Consider the following 13665-nt stretch of genomic DNA (forward strand, 5'->3'; position numbering starts at 1 on the left):
ATCAAGTTTTATCTTTTGAATGTTAACTGATTTACATATATTATTTAGGTATTTTAGAGAATTAAAGAAGTGTCAGTAGTGAAAATACCTGAACATAACAGTTATAAACAACTTTACATTAACTGAAAATCTGTTCTCTGAATTTTTGAGTGGTGAAGGCCATTGGCAACTGAAGTGTGCTTGTGAAAGGATTAAGTGTCAAGTCCCATTGGATTTTTGCCATATTAGTTTTTGTAACTTTTCAAAAAAGTAAGTAGCCAGTGGCTTTTTTTTAAGGCCATTTTGGATTTAATTGTATCATTCTGTGGAGAAGTTCACCTACTGAGTTTTGCCTTGAGGGAAAGAGATTACAATGCTGACCAATCAATGTCTTGTAGCTATGTCAACTTGGGATACATTTTGATGATGCTTATTAGACAGCAAGAAATATCTGGACTGGTGTCTGGATGCATGGTACTGTACTGTACTGGACTGATAATAACTAGATATTGTATTCTGGAAAAGAAATCTGAGTTGACAGTGAGGAACTACATAAACAATCTTGCAAGTGTAAAACTGTAGAAACTAGTTGACTGCAGGATGCACCTCACACTTACTACACAGGTCAAGCTGTGTTGCTCCACTTGAGGGCCAGTCTGCACCTCTAGAAAATGCTTCATTCTCCTTGGATGGTCTTTCCCCAAACCTAACTTTAATTACTTTTAATTATTATTACTTTCAGGTGTAACAGAAGTTATAGATTCCCTTTGATATCACAATGAAAATGCTACCCAGCCGAGATAGATAAATAGACTACAGGTATTTAATAAAATCCTCACACAAGTTCACATTAATTTAGCTTGTACAGAGTGTGTCGACCATAAAAATACTGACAAAAAATAAGTCACTTTAATCAATAGTCACCCAAGAAGGAGTAACATATGTGAATGACCCCAGGAGACATCACAACACAATAGGAGTCAGACAATGACATTGGTGGTCATGATCAGACAAGATGTGTGAGTCATCTCGAGGGCATTGACTTTATCACAGTAAACACAGAGGACATGACCAAGCTTAGTGGGAAGACTCAAGGAGCTTAAGTCTCCCGTGAATGAATGCTAAGACTTATGTTCTACTTATTCCAATGGAAAATGTTAAGAATCAGGAGGTGTGGAGTGAAAGAAAATCAAATAAATTAACAGGTAGACAGATACTATACTTTATGAATAAGTATTTATTCAGAAATTTCGCATAGAAGAAATATTTAATGTAGGAAGGTGTGGGATATGCTAGCAAGGCTTTAGTTAGTTTAGTGCTCTTGGTTGCAAGGAAACAAATCCTAGTAAGCTAACAAGTGACAAAAAATTAAAAAAAGAAAAGAAAAAAAAGCCACCATTAGTACCTCGAGTGGCAAGGAACATCATTTTATTTTTCAAGACAATTAATTAAAATACTTCAATTTAAGTTTAATTAAATTTGTTTAGTAAGTATATAAGGGAAGTAAAGATGATAGAAGTAAAGTTGTTAACACTGAAGAGTCCAGTGAGGGAAGGTACTGGTGAAGGAGGCGGCCGTCTGGTGCTGTAGTGTTAAGACAGCACTATGGCTGGAGGTGTTCTGCATACCTTAATTGAAGTATCTGAGCACTTTCAGGAATTAATGAGGCTGGTAATTATTAGAGAAATAATTATTATATTAAACAGTCGAGCGTCTGTTCCTAGGTGACCCTTCAGTAAGTGTCACTTGGAGGTTATGCACCCCAGCTTATTTCACCTAAATATTAACCACCTAAATGTTATCCTAGCCTCCACAGTTACCAATAAGGTTAAGTATCAAGGAACAAGCTGAGGTGTCAAATCTTCATGTAATCCGGTACCATAAGATAATATATATATTTTATCATTTCATCATTTATCAGCATAATAGCCATTAGTATCATTATCGTTTTGGTCATCCAGGGAATTTTTGGATTTTAAGTTTAGGTTAGGTTAAGTTAGTTTAGATTAGGTTAAGTTAGTTTAGGTTAGGTTAAGTTAGTTTAAGTTAGGTTTTAGTTTAGGTTAGGTTAAGTTAAGTTAGTTTGGGTTAGGTTAAGTTAGTTTAGGTTCGGTTAAGTTAGTTTAGGTTAGGTTAAGTTAGTTTAGGTTAGGTTAAGTTAGTTTAGGTTAGGTTAAGTTAGTTTAGGTTAGGTTAAGTTAAGTTAGTTTAGGTTAGGTTAAGTTAGTTTAGGTTCGGTTAAGTTAGTTTAGGTTAGGTTAAGTTAGTTTAGGTTAGGTTAGGTTAAGTTAGTTTAGTTTAGGTTAAGTTAGTTTAGGTTAGGTTAGGTTGAAATTATGTCTCCGATGATTTTTTTATATGTGTTTTGAACTATACTTCCAAATAGGTGGATGACCAAAACGATAATTTTACCTAATAGCTTTTTGGGTGGTTGGTCTATTGGTCTGTCCAGTGTTAGTTCAGGAGTAAACTGGTGACCGGGAAACTTGTGGCCGGTGTAGCTTCTCAGAGGTACTCCGTAGGTATTATTATTGTTTCGGTCACCCTGTTAGGTTGCATTTGAGAGGCAGCACTGTGACTTATATTTATCAGTTAGGTTAGGCTTTTGAGTTGGGTTGGGTTGAGTTAGTTTAGGTTAGGTAAGGTTAAGTTAGGTTAGGCTAGGTTAGGAGGAGGGCAAATGTGGTATCATTGTCCAAAGTTTTATGTCTATTCTAAATAAAAACAAAGAAATACCAGAAGTAAATTGTAATTCTTCCACCGTCTTTTATGATAGTCTAAAGGCAAGAAACAAGTTTTCTTTCATAGAAAAATTTCTCAAAGTGAATCCTTCTGAGTCAGATATCTATATTATTACCTATAGCACTGTACAGTACATGTATGTGCAATATAGTGGAGGTTCTTAAAGCTGTATGAATTAAAATAAGGTAATGTATTTGTCTTTGTTTGCATAGTTTGGTGGCCCTGTACTATACATTGGAAGGTTAGGCTGTACTGTGGTGCTTGACTCAACAACTTCCTGCTTTGAATTGAGACTTTCTAAGGGTTTTTTGTGATGGCAATGGGGGAAATTCCACAAATTGTTTGATTGGTGCTCACCATTAGCCTACTGTTAGCCTGGGTTTCTAATATACTTAGTGATGACTAGAACATGAGCCTCCTTATCCTGGGATGAGTTCATTTTTGGACTGTTTATAGTGACTTGAAAGAAGACACATTGGGACTGGACCATAACCTTTATTTACAGCATAAGCACAATTATAATTCACTATAAATGATATAATGTTATCAGTAGACATAGAGAAAAACTTAAATGGTGTGGTCTTCATTTCAGGCTGCAGCAGATGGTGTGGTTGAATCATGGGGTCTAGAGATGATACTTCAGAATGTTAGTTTGTCTTTTCACGAGGATGACAACTTTCAAGGTCATCTTCTGTTTGGGCTTCACTCACTCCTCCTCCTCCTGGCTAGAGTAAGTCCCCAAATATCTGATTTATTTTTTTATTTTTTTATTTTTACCCTTTTTTACTGAAACTAAGAAGACAGGATTGTACGTTGATGTTATTTTTGGGGTCAATATATATTTCCCGACTGTAGTTTAGCTTCTACAGTACACACTCCCAAATATATGCCCATTTAAACAGTAATGTTAGTAAAGAAAGCTACTGTGTTTTAAAATGACATGATGACCAAGATCCAGCCATATGTTATTAACCAGTTCTCCTAACACTGCCCTGTGCTGATGATTCACCTGTTACTGTAATGAACCATTGACAGTAAAGCCCCTTGTAACACAATCCCACAGAAACTAACCTGCACTTAGAAGTCATTGCCTTACTCCCAGACAGGGCATCAACACTTAGATTTTGTTTAGTGCTCAAATACATAACCAGAGTAATATCTCACTTAACCAGAAGGTCTGTCTAGTTTTCAAATTTACTCAGTGTTTTGATCTTCAGCAACAAGTTTCTGGTCTTAACAATACTTGAGTTACAGGATGCTGGCTTTGTTAATATATATTATTTTAGGATCAATACTTTGTTTAAGAAATATTCCCATTTATTTTCAGAAACTGGAAGACTTAGGTCATGAGATGTACACTGATGCTTGTGGATGTGGTTGGGATACTACTCAGCTGCCTGAGTCTCAGCACACTGATATCCACAGGTACACCTCAGGAACCGTGGTGCGATGGGTGCAGGGGGAGTGTTATGTTCTTTTAGCATCCACCGAGGCAGAGGCACACATGTACCAGGACCAGGATGGGGAGCAGGAAGACCAAGCCAAAGATGACTATAAGGGTAAACCAGGAAGTGATGCAGATAATGACCATAAGGATGGCTATACACAAGAGCTCACCAGTGAGGAGACCTACATGAAGGATGGTTACCATCAAGGACAAGAAGAGTGTGAAGAAAATCAACTGAGGGACAGTGGGGAGGAACCCGACCCTCCACATACTATCCCTACAAATTTTGAAGCTTCAAGTAATGATGTTGAGCACAGAGATGATGCTGAATTCTGTCAAGATGGTGAAGAAACGGAACACTGCCATAGTTCTGCCCCGGACACTCTTGAATCTGGAGATTTTTTACAGGTAGTTGATAAAGAAAATAATAGTCCTGATACAAGGCTTCAAACTGACTCCAAAGATTTACCGAGTGTTTGGTCAGGCTGCCAGATTCACTCGTGCTCCACAAAAGGGGGAAAGTATGATCTCAGTAAATGGAAAAAATCACAGAGGAAATTCTTAAAGAGGTCTTTAGATACAATGACAGGGAAAGGTGACTGTGTAGAAAAGTCAAAACACAGCTGTGGCCAAGAATGTGTTGATGCTGACTGTGAGATGGACCACTCTGAGTCGTGTTCCATTAAGCAAGAGGTTGAGAGTGCTGACAATGATGGGGAAGTTGCTTGTAATATTAAAAAATATTCATTGAAAAGGGAATTAGATGTAGATGAAGACTATAAAACAGGGAAGAGTGCAGTGACAAGTAGTGGGGCAGAGGTATATACAATGAGGACCCAGAGAAGTCATGTGAGTGTAAGTGCAAACAAGGAGAGTGACTCAGAGGACAGTGGAGATGGAGGTGATAAGGAGACCACAAATGAATATCAGAGTAGTGAGGAGGAACCAGTGAGTGAATATGACAGAAGTGACGGAGAGGAGAGAAGCGAGGCTGGGAGGAGTGACCGGGAGATAGTGAGTGAGAACGACAAAACTGTGATTGAAAACTGTAATAGTGAAGAAGAGAAAAGCAGGTCAGGGATCCTACCATTAAGTCCCATGAAGGCATCAGATGCAGATAGTTCCTTCGTGGATGGCAGTTCGTCGGCTGTGGGATCCATCGTCAGCGAGGACAGTATTGACGGGGACAACAGCTGTACCCTTATCATTCACGAGGAGGATACTAGGGAGGGCAACTCTAGAGAGGAGATGAGTGATGGAATGTCCAGTCCAAATGTGATAAAAGCCAATGAACCTCTTAAGCAGGACACCGACGAAGAGGAGAGAATCATCTCCGACAAGTGTGGCGTTGACAAAGTGAACCGGACACTGAAGGAAGAAGGGTTAGAGACGGTGGGTTATTGTTCACTAGTTAAGGACAAGAAGTGTAATCCTGAACCTTTTGGGTTACAGAATGAAAACAGCTTATGTGGCAATAATGTTGAGTTGGAGAAGATTACCGGTGAACAGAGTTATGATGATGAACAGCATAATGACTATGATGATGATGATGATGAGAGTGATGATGATGACTCCAGCTCAGTCACCTCCAGTAGTTCATCATCATCATCCTCCTCCTCCAGTAGTGATGATGATGATAGAATAAGTTTTAAGCAAAGAGGTAAGACAAGATTATGTGTGTCAACAGTTTTTGGTGCAGAATAGAACAATTAATGAAGCTTAAAGTTGCATGTACTGTACTGTAATTAGAGATGGGATGCTCTTGCAATTCACCTGTTGAATGACCGGTACACTGTTTACAGACTAACACTGGATTTTCTTACAGTTGAGAGAGCGGCTCAAGCTGCTCGGGAAGCGGAAGCATCAGCTGCAGCTCTACTGTCTGCCAGTGTTATTAACCAAGAAGCATCAGGAGTTAATGATGGTCACCATACACAGTTAACAAGCCAAGTTTGCCTTGACCAGAAACTAGGAGATCAGGGTCAACTAGACACCCACATGGAAGAGGAACTGGGATCAGACTCAACAGCTTCTTCCTCAGAAGAGATTGTGCCACACAGCAGTGAAGATGCTGCTGCAGTAACAACATCCACTGCCTCTGTGTATGTGGACCCTCCTTCAGGCTCCCTCAATCTAACTCCACATCTAACATGTTCAGAGCCTGTTGAGGTTGAGCACAGTGGCCGTGACCCAGCAGACTTGCAGGCAGCTCAGGGCTTGGCTGACCTACAGAGGGGTCAGAATCTGAACCTCAACAGTAACCCATCAGGCTCTACATCTAACCCATTGACCTTTATGGTGAATGAGCTTCACGAGGTGAGTTACCTAAAAACTTTATGAAAATTGAAGTATAGTACAGTACTTCATATATGGGGTACAGTACAGCAGCTGATTGGATACTGCGCTCACATCCATAGGCATACGGAAGTTATACAGATCATGACCCCAGGTGAGCTCTTCAGTCATCATTTTTCCTCTTAAATATACAGTCATGGCTCCTTGGATGTAGGTGTAGTGTGGTGGGATATTTGCCTTGTACCAGAGCTTCTGAACCGACCTCCATTGTACCACACTTACTTGTTTTATAATTGGGTGATCTCATTCATTGTCTTTGAGTGCTGGTGATTAAGTGATAAACCTGGTAGTAGGATCAAGAGTTGAGTGGTTTGAGGCCAAGATCTGTGACCTTTGACTGTCAAGAAAATATATTACATTTACATAACACAGATTTATAGAGGCCCTGTGCAGTATGAAGTGAGGCCATACAGTACAGTACAGTATTACCGAGTCATATATTTTTCAGATTCCTCTTGAAATTCGTCGCTCTGTTGGAGGGAAAGGCTTAGAGTGCGTAGTGTGTGGAAAAGTGTTCAACCGCCTCCTAAAACTGAAGCAACATCACCGGACACACACCGGGGAGCGACCGTGGGGTTGCAGCACATGCGGGAAGACTTTCAGTACTGCATCCTACCTCCAGAAGCACCGCCTTACCTGCCATGTACCCGCACACCAGCGACAGTTCTCATGCTGTAAGAAGTTAATGATCTGTGATGTAGATGTTTGATTCTTTTTTCTTCAGATTATTAGCATGCAGTCGACTCTTTTCCCCTATTTACTAAGTTTGCTCGAGATTGTGTTTTTATTACTGGAATGAGTGATCGCTTGTCATTCCTCAAATAAGTAAAATATGCCCCCAAAAATATCCACAAATGTTTATTTATTGAAATATTTATAAAGAGGTATTTGAAATAATGGTGTGTATAATTTCTTGATGAGTTTATAGACCTTTGTAGTTATGTAAAGCCAAGCGCAGATATTTTAATTTTCCTCATCTAAATAATACAGTACAGTAATGCCATTTTAAAGTGACAGTGTTGCTGGTCATAAACTGCTTGGGATCAAGAGCTGACAGGCAGACAGTAGTAGAGTCTCAGGACATATCCTTGGTGTTACAGATCCTGGAAAGATTCACAGTAACAAAGATATCAACTCTGGAAATCAAACCCACATTAGAAATCAGAAACTAAACATTACAGGTTTGATGCTCACTTGTGTCAGTGCAAATGTGAGTGAACTCTCCTACTCACAAGTGAAGAGGATGGCAGTAGTCATCAAAAGTGTTATGTTCGGGAAGATTTCTCTCTTTTTAACCCTTTAAGACCCCCATCACACATATTCCTGTACTCCTTTCATCTTACCTTTGTTTCTCATCTCGACCTTTATTGAACATTATATTTTTTGCACTGAGAATAAACTTTACTGGTATTATATTTTATCTCAAAGATGTGTGTCACCGAGGGTTTGGGCTGCGAAGTTCCTTACAGACACACCTGGCCACTCATGCTACTAACAAGCCCTTCACCTGTGATATCTGTGGCCAGTCATTTGCCCTCAAGTTTACCCGAGACACCCACAAGGCGCAGCACACAGGTACTAAAAGAAGATACGTAGTTGGTTGTCTTAGGAGAAGAAGCCACACAGAATTTTCCCCAAACTTTCTGGATGGCCAATACCTAATTAGCTGATTTTGTAGATTTTAACATTCAGGATGCTATTGCCCTGTATGTTACTTTAGTACTGTAGTAATAAATGTATGGTATATTTGTATCATGTGCAGGTTACAACATAGAAAATAAGTGATATCATTGGATTCATTTTAGCTTGTTGTATTTCCCATAAAGGTGAGCATTAGGTCAATATTTTGTTCTGCACAATCGGTGAGAAAAGTTCGCTCCCCACGGTGAAACTGAGTCATGGGAATGAGTCTATGAACTGACTTATCCAAACTGGTATCTCGTTTTGGGGTCGATGCTGCTTCATTCTGGGAGGGAGGAAACTTTTGACACTTTGTTTCTTCAGAGTTTGTTGTATAAAGCCTGTGAATGTTGCAGATACAGTGGGATCTCATCAACAATTCTGATAAAAGTAACTGCCCAATATCTAGAAAAACTCACATTTATTCATCTGTTGTAAGTGGATACTTGATGTTTACAGTTAGTTCAGCTGTGGGTAGTTGTGTTGTTCTTAGATCATTAGAGAGACAGACCCATAATAAAATATCAAATAAAACAGATGGGATATGACAGTAAGTACAGTAATTGGTGAAGTAACATCTTGACTTAATAATACTGGATAGAAGTTTGTTAGCAGAGGAGTATTAATTAGGTGGTATGTAAGAATTTCAGAGGTGATGTGTGTCTAAGAGGTAAAATGTTTGTGAGAAGGAAAAGAATTTAACAGAAATGAACAACACTGTAAAATAAATGTAGCAAAGTTTTGATTCTCAAGTATGTCACCAAATGTTACTTTATTAAAATGTTAGTTAAATGTTTTTTGTTTTCAATGACAGGCAGCCGTCCTTGGGCCTGCAGTGTCTGTGGTCGCTCCTATGTAACTAAATACAAGTTACGCGCTCACATGAAGGCTCACACCGGAGAACTGGTGTGTTCTGTGTGTGGCCGTCAGTTTACCTCGCAGGTATGTTTCATTTATCACATTTCATCTTAAAATATCTCTCATAATGTCAATGATGATCCAGTATTTTTTTTATTTGAACTTCCATCGCCTTTTTCAACTCTCATTAACGTATGGCTAACTTTTGCCTAAAGAGATAGCAAGAATGTTGAACCAGGGACACTATGAAAGTGGTACAGTACTGGGTATATGATAGTTAAGCAGCTTTAATCTATTTAGACCTTTCATCACAATACCTGTACTGTGGGAGGCTCACAATCTTTATCCCTAACAATCAAAACAAAATTGGGAATCACAATCTCCTTTATTGATGATAGTTTGGATTTTAGATTGTGGTCAACCAACAATTGGGATTCTACAGTTATGGTAATAAATGGAACATTGAGAGAAACTTGTTAATTTTGCCATGGTGACATTTCCATGGATTACTACAACTAACTGACTGATTATGTTTAAATTAATGTTGATTCATTTTACATGTACTGTAATCTAAAGACCTTAAATACCCCTGTAATGTTATAGTGAAGACAAGTTATTCCTCACCAGCAGTGATATAAACTTATCTTTGCAGGATTCCCTCGGGCGACACCAGAGACTGCATGAGGGCTCTGGCAAGAATCCTATGCTCCCTACCTGTCATATCTGTAATAAGAAGTTTGCAACACCCAGCCTACTCAAGAGACATGCTGCTGTATGTACTTCTTACTAGTGTGTGTGTGTGTGAAGAAGCATAAACTTAGGGAGTATTATACATTGTGAAAGAGGGTGATAGGGGAGGGTAAATAAAGAATTGGTCAAAATAGTGGAAAGAAAGTGAGGGAGAGTTTATAGAAAATGATGTTTATGGAGGAAAGGAAAGAGATAGCTAGTGTTGAAATAATGTAGTAAACTTTGTAGGAGAAATTGTTAAGAGATGATGAAGTATTTTGGACTTACTGAAGGAGTATTATGGAGACCTAATGGTACAAAAACAGCTGGAAGGAGAACTGTCATGTCCCCCAGTATGAAGTTGACAGTACAGGGGAAGGGGTGTGTAATCAGTTTATCTAAAGGATTAAGAGACAAATCCAAACCATGTAACTTTGGATTCCACCAAGACAGAGGACTTCAAATTGAATCCTCCATTTTTACCATTTTCCTTCCTATTTCTAACTGGCTTTAGAACAATGAAGTCAACCACACTAAATATTAAGTTATAAAGGAATACAAAATCCTGAACTTTATTTGGTGTAGCACTGAGATTGACTGGAACTGGGGTTTGACCTGGTAATCAGAATGTTTATTACCAAGCCAAATGAGGGGACATACAGTAGAGTTAGTGCAGTGATAAGACTCTAGCCTTCAGCCTTAAGTCTCAGCTGGTGATTCCAAGACTTACTATAAGAGCTATGGTTGTGAAGGGAAGGTTTTTAATATTATATTCAGTTTGTTTCACCTCCATTGTTGTGGGGTTTCAAGCCTTACACTTTAGCTGATAATACAGGAGTTGCCTCATTTAGGATGTCTCAAAATAGTTTCAAGCTGACTTCCACATATGTACTAATAAAGAAGTTAAAATCAAATTACTGTAATTAATGTTCAATATTTTTTTCTCAGAGTCATGAACGCCAAAACACCCACAAGTGTAGTGTATGTGGCCAAGATTTCGTCAACCATCAGCAGTTAACAGCTCATCAGAGTCAGCACCAGCAGTCCCCTATGTCAACATCCCACAGATGTCACGTATGCAATAAAATGTTTGTACAGGAATCTCACCTGTCTCGCCACCTTGCTACTCATACACATTCAACATTCCATCAACAGAACAGCACTCAGTCACTTCCTGCAAGTCAGACAAAGGACTGCAACAGTGATGCCACAGGTAGTCAGCTGAGTCAGGGTCTAAGTACACTCCAGCAGTCAGATGCAGCCTGCTTCATATCCGAGAAGAAGTCGTCACTTTTTCAACAGGCTCGGACGACGTCACAGATGAACAACAACCAACAGGCTTGTAGCGGCGACAGTTATCTTGGAGGAGTTTCTCAACAACACACACACCACCTGCAGAACACACAGTCACTACACACTGTTACAGTAGGACAAACTCAACACCAACAACTTTTAATAAGCAGTAGAGCAGATAGTAATTCTCGCTCATCCAACTTGCAGCCCCAGGTTTTCCTCTCAAGTGTTTCCTATGATCCAGAGATCTTGGGAGCCAGTTTACAAGAGACAGCTTACCAACAACCTCAAGGACAAGAGTAAGTTTTGTATGTTTATAGCTACAAGTATTGTCTAGTCACTTGAGTAAGATTTATTTATATAAATTTATTAATTCATAATTATACTGTACAGTTTTATGTATATTCATGGTAATGCTTGGTGTTAGCAGTTTGTTGAAGTTTAGTTTAGGAATTGTTCTACTAAATATGAGTACAGTATAGTAGTCTGCAAGTCATGACAACCAAGATCTCACAACAGGAAATGCTAATAATTGTACAGTACTTAGAATCAGTGATGGGAAAAACTCTTTTTCATAAGGTTGTCAGTACATAAATCTAGCATCATATTTTTGTATAAATGTCAGTCATAAAAGTAACATATTTATTGTATATACATTGTACCAGTCTTCCTTGAGACACCTTCATATACTGTACATCAGGGTTTGAAGAAAGTGTTAATTTTTGTTGGGCCAATTAATTACCTTCGGACTAGAATATAAGAACTTTAAATACAGGAGTCCCTTGTCTTATATGCTTTTGTATTACATGGTCAAGATATTATTACCTCGGGAATTTAAATTGGGTCATTACCAAATTTATTACAAAATTAAGTAAACAAAGGTAAATCTTGCCTTTATTATACTGCAACAACAAAAAAGTTTAGTGTGGCTCAGGAACATATCTACATTAAATAAGGAGACTGCTGGAACTGGCTGATGCTTGATGTGACCAGTACTGGAACTGTATTGTAGGCACAGCTTGTTCCTTCATAAAGCCCCTTTTAAGGACTACAGTTACAACTAGAATGTATAACACCTTTAGAATTTAGTACCAGTCATCATTCTTTAAGGGTTCCCAGATCCTTGTCCGGGTGGTACACAGGGTGCTTTAAACAGACAAAGATCATACCTTGAGAATAATATAAAAAAGAACAGCATATGTTTGTTACCTTACCAGTACACAGCAAAGGCTTGTGAAGCAAATCTTTGCAGAAAACTGGGATGAGCAAACTGGGTTTTGCTTAACACTATGATGACTGTGGGTAGATGGCCTGGTGAAGTGGGTTTGTTTTCACAAATAAAACTCAATCATATTATTATTTTTGTATATTAAATAGTCTGATAAACAGATGAGGCTGACTTGGGGGTAAGATATTACAACATTTGTACCAAAATAGGTACAGGTAGTTGATTTTCCTGTCGGTGCGCCCAACACTGTTGACACCATAGGCAGACCCCTGGCTGCATATTGGTCTAGTTCTGTATTTCATAATATTGTCTATGTATTCATCAGCTAAAAATACCATACCTTTTTTTCTCTCAGGCTATATTAATAATAATATCATTCTTATGTGACTCATGATGATAATGTGTCCACTATCTTTCTTCCACACATGAGGGCAGAGCAAAGGGGAAATAAACCACAAGAGGAAGGAAATAGTCAGGAGAGATATGTAAGAAAAGTTTAGAAAGTGAAACAAAGAAATACCAAGTAGGAACATGACACATTATTAATTAAAAACTACACTATGGACAATGTCAGTAGAGGACGATAATGCTGCCAATAAACAAACAGGTGATGGACAGAGGGAACCAAGACTAAACAGTCTTTAGGCAGTTTATCAATTGGTGTATTTATAGTTTACAATATAAAGTTACATAGCAAAGACTGTACAGTACTAAAATCAGAACACTTCTACACATTTCAAATAACAACAAAATGTGTTTTTCTTCCATAACATCTTAAATACAATCGTATGAAATATTAAAATGTACTGTAAATACAAATTACTTAAATATAAAAAACTTAACTCTAATAGTAATAATAATCTGTTATACCAAGAGATCATAATAGTCTTAAGAACATAGTGACAGATGGGACAAGTGTTTGGTCCACTGAATCGCACAAGTCCGAGATTCTGGGATACTGTATACACACTCACCTCAAGTTAAAGAACACATATGAAAGTTTTCCTTGACTATTAACATTAACCTGTACAGTACAAGCATCAAATTACATACCTGACAGTGTTAGTTTAAAACTGGCAGAGTATACAGTATATATTATATTTAAATTATTCCCCCATAATTCAGAGAAAGAAGTTGAAAAATTGTTGAATTTTGGCTTCTATGGATGCCTACAATACCTGTCATCAATCTAGGTCTCCAGCAGGTACAGTGTCAAGGAGGTGGGAAGTATCTGTACACACTCATGAGGATATACTGTACTCGGCTTAATATGAAGTTAACTCTTAGTGATACATTGGATTTGTTTCTACATACAGGTATTGTTTTATGTATTATGAGTGTTCTTCTATATCTT

General features: G+C 38.2%; 1 protein-coding gene across 2 annotated transcripts; it reads left to right on the forward strand.

The window, feature by feature from the left end:
* Positions 1–1522: 1522 nt before the first annotated feature.
* LOC121879960 lies at positions 1523–13580 on the forward strand. Of its 2 annotated transcripts, XM_042386809.1 has the most exons (9): positions 1523–1650; positions 3314–3451; positions 4049–5828; positions 5994–6484; positions 6972–7197; positions 7952–8098; positions 9018–9145; positions 9714–9833; positions 10739–13580. In XM_042386809.1, exons 1-9 carry the CDS (start codon positions 1585–1587, stop codon positions 11384–11386), a joined length of 3744 nt encoding a protein of 1247 aa, XP_042242743.1. In that variant the 5' UTR covers positions 1523–1584; the 3' UTR covers positions 11387–13580. The 2 variants fall into 2 exon arrangements, with proteins under 2 accessions (XP_042242743.1, XP_042242744.1); XM_042386810.1 differs by lacking the exon at positions 3314–3451 and having other exon boundaries at positions 1533–1650.
* Positions 13581–13665: the final 85 nt, after the last annotated feature.

This window comes from Homarus americanus, unplaced genomic scaffold (genome assembly GCF_018991925.1).
Source record: "Homarus americanus isolate GMGI-L3 unplaced genomic scaffold, GMGI_Hamer_2.0 scaffold29478, whole genome shotgun sequence".
Taxonomy (NCBI): domain Eukaryota; kingdom Metazoa; phylum Arthropoda; class Malacostraca; order Decapoda; family Nephropidae; genus Homarus; species Homarus americanus.

Coding starts and splice junctions, on each gene's coding strand:
- LOC121879960 (XM_042386809.1), top strand. CDS start 1,585: ATGGCTGGAGGTGTTCTGCATACCTTAATTGAAGTATCTGAGCACTTT. Junction 7,198..7,951: donor CCAGCGACAGTTCTCATGCT/GTAAGAAGTTAA, acceptor TTTATCTCAAAG/ATGTGTGTCACCGAGGGTTT. Junction 8,099..9,017: donor CCACAAGGCGCAGCACACAG/GTACTAAAAGAA, acceptor TTTCAATGACAG/GCAGCCGTCCTTGGGCCTGC.